The sequence below is a fragment of the Argentina anserina genome, chromosome 1, assembly GCF_933775445.1.
Source record: "Argentina anserina chromosome 1, drPotAnse1.1, whole genome shotgun sequence".
NCBI classification, from domain to species: domain Eukaryota; kingdom Viridiplantae; phylum Streptophyta; class Magnoliopsida; order Rosales; family Rosaceae; genus Argentina; species Argentina anserina.
In genome coordinates this window covers 10299843-10309606 of record NC_065872.1, presented here as the reverse complement: position 1 = coordinate 10309606, position 9764 = coordinate 10299843, and the positions used below count along the sequence as shown (strand labels likewise).

The 9764-nt window shown below is 37.5% G+C and overlaps 1 protein-coding gene across 1 annotated transcript; it reads right to left on the bottom strand.

Annotated features, from left to right (window-relative positions):
* Positions 1 to 1545: 1545 nt before the first annotated feature.
* On the bottom strand, positions 1546 to 2578 carry LOC126801587 (uncharacterized). Its single transcript, XM_050528987.1, has 4 exons — positions 2377 to 2578; positions 1892 to 2315; positions 1751 to 1760; positions 1546 to 1662 (listed from the first exon to the last, which is right to left on the bottom strand). The coding sequence occupies exons 1-4, from the start codon at positions 2576 to 2578 to the stop codon at positions 1546 to 1548; spliced, it is 753 nt and encodes a 250-aa protein (XP_050384944.1).
* Between the last annotated feature and the right edge of the window lie 7186 nt (positions 2579 to 9764).

The window sequence follows — 9764 nt, the reverse complement described above, 5'->3', positions numbered from 1 at the left end:
ACCTAACCTTATAATCAAAGTGCCAAATCAAACGATCACTAGAACCTCACTGACTGATCAGAACCTCCAAAATCAACTGCACATCCTTAGGAAGAAAATAATACTCCAACAGAACTCGGTTCCAACACCTACCAGCTGTGATGGAATCACTCACCAACTCACACCTACTACTCAACCTCACCAGAGGCCTAAAATCTCACGGCCTAGGGAGCCAAGGAGCCTCATATGAGTAAACACTAGCCACATCTCTTATATGCCAACGAGTACCACTAACCAACAAGTCACATGCTTCAAAAATACATTTCCAACAAGCCGAAGGATTAACCGCCTTGGTTGCATTCTAAAAGTCACACTGAGGAATATATCGAGCCTTAAACAGTCGGCTGATCAAAGAAGAAGGATGTTGTACTACCCTCCACCCCTACTTAGCTAGAAGAGCCAAATTATGAGCATGGAGATCCTAAAAACCCATCCTTCTTCGGACGACATAACTTCTCCCAAGACATTCAATGAATCTTCCAATCTTCTGATTTACTGCCCCACCAGAACCTAGCACACATCTTATGCAGAGTATGACAAAACAATTTAGGAAGTAAAAACCAGCTCATAGCAACTACCACCCGAATGAGGATATCATTCCCAACACCACTAAGAATCTTTCCCTGCCAACCTTCAAGTTTTTGTCTCAACTGATCGTTAATAAAAGAAAAAGTCTATGTTCTGTTACGCCCTACCATAGTAGGGAGCCCCCAAATACTTCTCATGCTTCTCCACAATCTCCACTCCCAATATATTGGCCATAACTAGCTTATCAAATTCAAGAACTCCTTTACTAAACACAATACTACTTTTAGCAAAGTTAATTTTCTAACCAGACGTAACCTCATAAACACCCAGAACTGACTGTATTGGAGAGGAGATATCCAACATCTAAGAAGTGACAAAGAAAATAAAGCTTATAAGTGGGTGGATAATAACCAATTCGTGTTGGAGATGAGAGATCCAACATCTAAGAAGTGACAAAGAAAATAAAGCTTATAAGTGAGTGGATAATAACCAATTGTACCGAGGCCTTTTGTGATTAAAACCCAACACTTGTGAGGTGACTAAGTTTGGACAATATCGGTACACTTGGTCCACGGGCCACGCTTGTCGCTGTTTAACATGGTATCAGAGCGGGTCCCTCTCTAGTCGTCCTCCAATCTTTCGTGGACCCAAGTTGGGTGTCACTTTGTCATGTCATCGGAGGATTTCCGATTGGATGACCACTAACTGTCGTTGGTTACTGGATCTTAGTTTCTTTCATCCCAGTATGTGAGATGTTAATCTATCACGTGCAGACCTAAAAATTAGGTTGCACGTGAGGGGGCGTGTTGGAGAGGAGAGATCCAACATCTAAGAAGTGACAAAGAAAATAAAGCTTATAAGTGGGTGGATAATAACCAATTCGTGTTGGAGAGGAGAGATCCAACATCTAAGAAGTGACAAAAAAATAAAGCTTATAAGTGGGTGGATAATAACCAATTGTACCGATGCCTTTTGTGATTAAAAACTCAACATCTGTGAGGTGGCTAAGTTGGGACAATATCGGTACAATTGATCTACAGGCCACGCTTGTCGCTGTTTAACAGACTGAATAGTAAGACACTCATCCACGGTCGCCTGTCCAAATAACAAACTATCATCTGCAAACAAAAGGTGATTAAAATCATTGGGGCACCCGTAAAAATAGTAACACCTTGCAAAATACCAAGCTATGTCTGCATATTCAAAAAGCAGTAAACACCTCAGCACATAGCACAAAAAGATAAGGCGACAAAGGGTCCCCTTCCTCAACCCACGAGTAGGCTGCATCAAACCACAGGGTTTACCTCCCAACAAAAACGAATACCTTACCGTCATCACACATTGCATATCCAACTTCACCCATTGATCAGCAAAACCCAATCGATGCAAAACCGCCTCTAGAAAGCACCATTCAATTCGGTCATAAGCTTTACTCATTTCAATCTTGAGGGACATAACTATATTAGTGTCCACCGTATCAATATAATGAGACACTTCAGTAGCTATCAAAGAGTTATCAGTAATCAGCCGACCCAGAATGAAAGCACTCTGAAAAGGTGAAATAATCTCCGCCGGATGCTTTTTCAACCCATTCGTAATCACCTTTGAACATATCTTGTACACCACATTGCAAAGAGTAATAGGACGTAAATCAGAAACCAGCTTAGTTGAGTGCACCTTCAGAATGAGACAAACATGTGTAAAATTAACACCCTTCAACAACGACCTAGATGTCAGAAACGATCTCACTGCAACACAAATGTCACTACCAATAGTCTCCCTTTTTCTGAAAAAATTTAGGAGACATACGATCAAGTCCAGGAGCCTTTGTCGGATACATCTGAAACAATGTTGCCCTAATCTCCTCATCCCTGTACTCAACATCTAACTCCTCATTCATCAACCCTATCACCTTAGGTTCTAACAACAAAACAGTTGCATGCATATTATCCACAACAATTGATGCAGTACGGAAAATATCAAACAAGTACTCAAGCACCACACGTTCCATACCTGTCAGGGAAGGTTGCCACACACCCTGATCATCAAACAATCCTGACAGACAGTTCTTAGCTCTTCGATTGGAAGCCTGACGATGGAAGAACTTTATAGTCTGGTCACCATCAGTCAACCACGTGATTTTCGAATGCTACTTCCAATACAATCTCTCCTCTTCCAATAACACCTCCAGTCTACAAGATACCTCATTATGCTCCGTGAGGGTCTATTGGGTCATAGGCAACTGAATTAGTTGTATAAGTCGTCCCCTCAACAAACCAATCTCCCTCGGACGATTACCGAATGTTACACGCTGCCAGTTATTCAACAACATACGCGTATTGGTTATATGTTGAACCACACAATAATACATAGGCACACACAAAAAAACCTGCCTAGACCAACCCTACTTGATAATCTCCTTACATTGATCATGCTGCGTCCAAAATGACTCAAACTGGAACCTTCGATTTGACCGTGCCCTAGCTGCCGGCTCGGTCGCAGACATCCCCAGAAGAAGAGGAATGTGATCACCATGAATGGGAGGCAAATGCACCACTCTTGCTATAGGGAAAAGATCCAGCCAAGCCGGCGTCGCTACAGCTCTATCCAGCCTACACTGAACCCCTCTTCCCTATCGTGTGAACGGCGCACCGAAGAAGCCAAGATCAATCAGCTCTGCCACATCAAGTGTCTCCTAAAAACGTTGCATCTAGAGACATGATTGTGTCACCCCTCCCTCCTTCTCCTCATTACAAACAATCTCATTAAAGTCTCCGATTACAACCCATGGTAATCCAGATACCTCACACAGCCGGTGCAACAACTCCCACCCAAGCCACTACTAAGATGTCGTCGGATTACCATAGGATCCGGTGAACCTCCACCGTACTTGTGAGCCATCCACCGAAAACACCTCCACATCAATATGATTCTTCGACTTAGAAAGGATGCGCACATCTAGCCCCTCTTTCCAAAACAAAGCTACACCTCCAATTGGCCGGAACTAAAGAAAGCTTCACAATTCCGGTAGCTGGCCTGTACCGTAGCAGCACCAAACTCATAACCTCCCTCTCGTGAATTTTAGTTTCCGTGAGAAACACAAGCGAGGGCCGGTGTTGACAAATCAAAGTGAGCAGCACCTCCATCGCCTTATCATTGTTCAATCCCCTGTAGTTCTAAGAGATCACCTCTATCGGAAACAGAAGAATCCGAGATGCCAAAAACCCTAGCCCTAGCGAAGCGGTGCAAGTTTTAATTGTTGAAAATGACGTCTCAAAAACAAATATAGCTAAGGTGGATTCATAATAAAATTGTTCCACTAGTTTAGCACCAAGTTTACTTTTTTTACCAGGGGTTAAAGCCAAATCGTTTGATCACTTATATTTTGAGATGCTCCACTCTACTAGTAAAAATTGTTCTTAATAAATACAACTTCGATCAAGTCACTATCTCTCGTTTAGTGAGTTAACGATGTGTTATATAAAAAGGAGTTACAACTGTCCCTTAAACAGAGACAAACACACTCACTCTTCACCATATATATATATAGCTCGAACAATTTCTACATTTTTTTTATCATCTTGAAATTTATATCTTAGTGAAACCTAATTTAATTTGTTGAACTACAAATACATTAATACATACATCTACAATGTTCATACATATCTGATATACGATTGTGCACGATATAACGACAAACTATGAATCTATGATCCTCAAATCATGACCAGTTATGATTATGTCAGTGAATGCATCCCTAGGGTTTGGACATGTTAGGCCGAGTAATTTATCTAAAACTCTAATCCCATCATCGAAGTCTTTTCTTTTGGATGATAAGGTTTCAAACTTTTGGCCTTGCTTTCCCACCAAATGGTGGAAAGGATGATAAATAAATCCTGCTTCGTTCTTCGTCGAATTCTTATGAAACCCACAGCTGTGTAATTATGAACTTTGCCTGACAAATGCTGATGAAAAGGTTTTCACCGATTATTGCCAACTATGGTATCCAGTTCTTTTCCAACATTAAAGCTTATCCACCCCATAGCCTTAATTGGTTCACCTTAATTATGCCAACCAATGTTGGTCCCAATCCTTTCACTTTTTGAGGGGAAAAAAAACTTAAAAAAATTAGATGTAGAGGTAAGACATAATTGCTGTTCGATTTTTTAACAGTGGCTTCAATTCGTGCAATATGATTTTCGAAGTAATAATTAATCTAGAGATTCGACTGTGCATGAATATATACTTGTGCCTTGCAAAGCAACTGAGCCACTGAGGTTCGTTTTGAATGTTAAGGTTTGGCCTATAAGATCTATGCAGATATGAAGCCCTACATTTCGGCTAATCTAAGGTTTTCAGAAGATCAACTTGATAAGTGTGTGTGTGGATCTATCATGTGAAGGTGTCCAAGTTTCATGTGCAAACTTGGTTGCATAATGGCTTGGTGATCAATAATACTGATGATGTGTGACATTTCCTAGATAAATGGGGAAACTGCTTTTGGTTGTACATACAGTAAATTAAAGATGTGTATTAAAATACAACACTAACAGTCTACCTTTTGGAATCACGTTCATCAAAATGGAAATATAATCAAAATTGAGAGATAAAACCGCAGTGTTTGTTTTGATCAAAATACTGCTCAGTACCATTTGGTCTAATGACACAGTATATTCTTTTTAAGTCAGGTGTCGTAAATTCGACTAAAATCAAACTTATGGTACCATTTTAGTTGTTTATTTGATTTTAAAAAAAAAACTACACAAGAACATCACATATGAAGGACAACAACGTACCCATGTGCCTTTGCCTTAGCACAAGTCAGGTGCATTGGGATCCCTTTTCTAAGATTATAATGATAATCACCTCTTTACTTTATAAAACTATAATAGAAAAAGTCAAAAACCAAAATGGGGTAGCTATGTTTCTGCTGGTCAGTGGTCACATAGGAAACCCTCTTTATAAAAATTAAAGCTCACCAAAACATAATCCTTTCTACATTATACATTGTATTTTATATCTAAATCAAATCGTATGTGAACTTAAATCTATTCATGGTGTAGTCAAAGGCAAGTGTCTCCTTCAAAAACCCTAATAAAAAAATTATACAGGAATTAAAAACCCTAATAATACAAGTGAGAAGGTTTTCTTATTGGCAAGAATGGCCTTAGCATATATCTTGATCTACCAACGGCTACTTACCACGTGGATTTTTATGTATGGGTGTGGGATACACTAATAACATCTTAAATAGTTGGTACAAATACTATTATAGAACAAGGAAAAAAATGATTAGGTGATCGACTAGTTGCTACTAATTGCACATTGTTTCCTATTCTTCTATTATGTCCTCAAGCACAAGAGCATGATCCAAGGCCTATGTATGAGGAGGGCAAAGAGGCTCAAAATTATAATTTAGATATTCAAAGTAGTGCTGTAAGTAGGCTTAAGCCGCTCATGTTCGACTCGTGTTTGACTCATTATTAGTCAGTTCAGCTCGAGCTCATAAAGTTAAATAAACCGAGATTGACTTAATATTAGGCACGATCTAAAAAGTGAGCCGATCTTAAACAACAATTATTCGGCTAATTTGACTCGTTTAGGTCGCGAGCTAGCTTGGCTCGTTTATTAATTAAGCTTAATTTATTAACTTTTATAATATATATATATATAAGTATCATTTTTATATAAGAAATAATATTAAAAATATAATATTAGTTAGAATGAGCTAAAAAACTTATTTCTAGAATAATTAGTTAAAGACTTTAACTTCAATAACAAGTTTGATTTGTTGTTTTTAATTTACTACAAATAAAATGGATTTTATGTGATGCTATGACATCAGATCGTTGAATTTCTTTTTAATTTCTTAATTTTAAAATTTTAATTTCATATGATTCAAACCGGCTCGATTTGAGTTTGTACTCGTTTAATAAAATGAGTCGACCTGAGCCCAGCTTGAGTTTTTTCAAGCCGAGCCGGGCTTAAACATGAATGACAAAAATTAAATTTTAACCTGGTTCAAGCTCGATCGAATGAAAGCGAGTCAAACATAAACAACCTAATATTCAGCTCGTTGAGCTCATTTATACCCCTAAATCAAAGTTGTTATGGTTAACTGGTAAAAAAAATTATTTGAAGGCTCTAACTTTGATAATTTTGTGTCAAACGCCACAATGCACATAAAACTCGCATTACTTACCGTACGTATAAATTTTTTTTTTTCCGAATTTGGCTAGAACAGACCCAACATGTAAGCAAAGTAGGCATGAGATTTAATAAATATAAATGTGAATCCACTTGACGTGAGACTAGTTGGCTGTAACAATCCGTACTACTCACCCAAGTTTGAAAAACTTGGCTTCATTTTCAAGCCATGCTAACATGAATATATGTACAAGTCCTTTGACCAACTGATCTTTTGAAGCATGTGATATTGATAAAAGCATGCCAACACGTACACGCATGTTATTACTGATATGATCAATATCAAATTGCAAAGCAGTTTAAGGATTTGATCTATCTATATATCATGTTGTTTCATAAGGGTGTTAAACATATAAAAGGGTAAGATTAAGGAATCAAGTCGAATAATTGTAACTGCTCATCATTCGTGTTGAACAATTTGGATTATTTTTCCATTTTTTTGGATCGGCCAAAAATGATTTATGATTTTTGAAGTGAAATACATCTCAGATAGTCTACTCTTTATAACTATGGAGTTTTGTGAGTGACAGATTGTAACATTCGAGTTGTTTATCCGACAATATAAGAAATTGAACCAATCGACCTGAGTTTTGATTGAAAAAGGAAAATACAACTCTTGACTTCTGATTACACCGACGACTTAAAAACAGTTTCAAACTTTCAATCAAGCTTGAAGTAACTCATTTTCTTCAAAGGAACATATTTTTTTTCTTTTTGTCATATTTGGTTGTAGTTTTGAAGAAATCAATCTTGCATAGAAAGTTGAAACGAGCTTACAGTCAGCCTGACAGGCAACATAGACCTAGGCTAGTAACCAGGGAAGACTCACGTGCCACATGGGACCTAAATGATTAACCTTCTTTTTTATATAACTATGCATGTTATTCCAAAAAATTACCGTCCACCTTACTCAACCAGTTCCAGCCGGTGGCCGGTGGATCCAACAATCTCCGATTAGTATAACAATAAACAAGACGACGACTCAGGCGCCGAAGCACAAGTAAAAAAACAGTGTGAACCGCGAGCAGAAAAAGCAGAAGACACCAAACTGAAAAAGGACCTTCATCTGGGTTTGAGCCCAAAAACCCAGTTAACGAGGATTGTCATTAAGCACTTAATTAGCTGAAACTTTCCTAATTTGATGTCAACTGCGTCATTAGGATATGTTTTTACACCCATGCAGTTTTATTTTTATTTTTATTTTTATTTTTTTCTAATGGCGGATTGCGACGACGATGGCGTTGTTGACTGACGCCGTCCCATTACGTGGTTTCGAGTTTTACGACGAGATTGTTACGGAGGGTGTAACGGCGTTAGGGATCGGAGGTGGTCCACGTGAGTGTCAAAGTCTGTCAGATGTTAGGGTTTTCAATTTTCAACATTACTGTCAATTGTCAAATCACTACCTTTTTTGACAACGTTCTTGACCCGAAAAGGAATCTTTCATGTTCTTTTTAAATTCAAAAAAGCACCTAAAAATTAATAAAAGGCTGTTGGCATTTGCATTATTAGTTCTTGTAGAAGAAACCCAGTCGGGTTCATCTTCAATAATGAAGCTACAGATGGTGTAACTATATACGGTCACGGCCTCACGGGATCTGACAATTTTAGTAGAGGTATAGTACTATTGGATATTTTAATACAGTTAGATTTTCACCTCGTTGTTTAAACATGCATTATAGAGCCCGTAGTTGATTTGTTGTGTTAGTAGATCGAATAGCTCATTATCATGTCAACGGAGTGAAATAATTTAAGTCGTGTTTAGGCCACGTTTGGTTGTTTAAAATGAATTCACTTCCCTTACATTTTCCCTTGGAAGGGAATTTAGAATTCCTATTGGGTTTCCTTTCTCGTGTTTGGTGAACCAAAGAAATGAGTGTTAAAAGGAAAATTTGTCAAATGTTCATTTTTACCCTTATGTTTTTAATGTTGTATTATAAGCAAAGCAAAAGAGAACTCAAGATAACATTAATCTTGTTGGAGATGAGAAATCTTATTTATAAGAAATGACAAATAAAATAAAGTTTTTTTAATAAATAGGTGGATATTACCTAATTGTTCCGAGACCTTTGTAATTAAAACCCAACACATGTGAGGTGGGTAAGTTATGACAGTATCGGTACATTTGATCCACGCTTGTCATTGTCTAACATGGTATCAGAGCGGGTCTCTCTTCAATCACACTTCCAATCTGTCGTGAGCCCGAGTTGGGTGTCACTTTGTCATGGGCTTGAGTTGGGTTCCATTATCATGTCATCGAAGGGTTTCCGATTAGATGGTCACCAAGTGTCGTTGGTTACTGAACATTGGTTTTTCGTCTTAGTGTGTGAGATGTTAATCTGTCACGTGCAAACCTAAAAATTAGGTTACACGTGAGGGGGTGTGTTAGAGAGGAGAGATCTCACATCGAAGAAGTGATAAATAAAAGGCATAAATGCCGATTTACACCCTAAACTTGGCTGAAATTGTCAATTTGCACCCCGAACTTGCATTTGAGTCAATTTACCTACTAAACTTGATAAAAATTGCCAATTTACACCCTGAACTTGTATTTGAGTCAATTTACCTCCTAAACTTGGTAAAAATTGCCGATTTGCATCACATCCGTTAAATTTAACTGTTTCTATCCAATTTTGCATCACATGTCATGCACATGAGGGGTAATGTTGTCATTTTTCTATTTATTCATATTGAATAATGAAATAAATTAATAAAATTACTTAAGATGAACACTTGCTACAATGTTTGTTTTTGCGAAACATGTTATTGATTTATATATTTATTATTTTATGTGATATGGTATGTTAAAAGATATTAGAAAAAATATAAATTAATAAATCCATTGAAAATTAAAAATAAATGTGTGTTCCGAGAGAATTACTATTCTACTATTGTGTGTGTCTTAGCCTTATTAGGTTTCCTGTTAGAGATAGATTCGCATCTCTGTAATAGATTATGACTCTGAATCCTACGGGATTGTGGTTATGTAA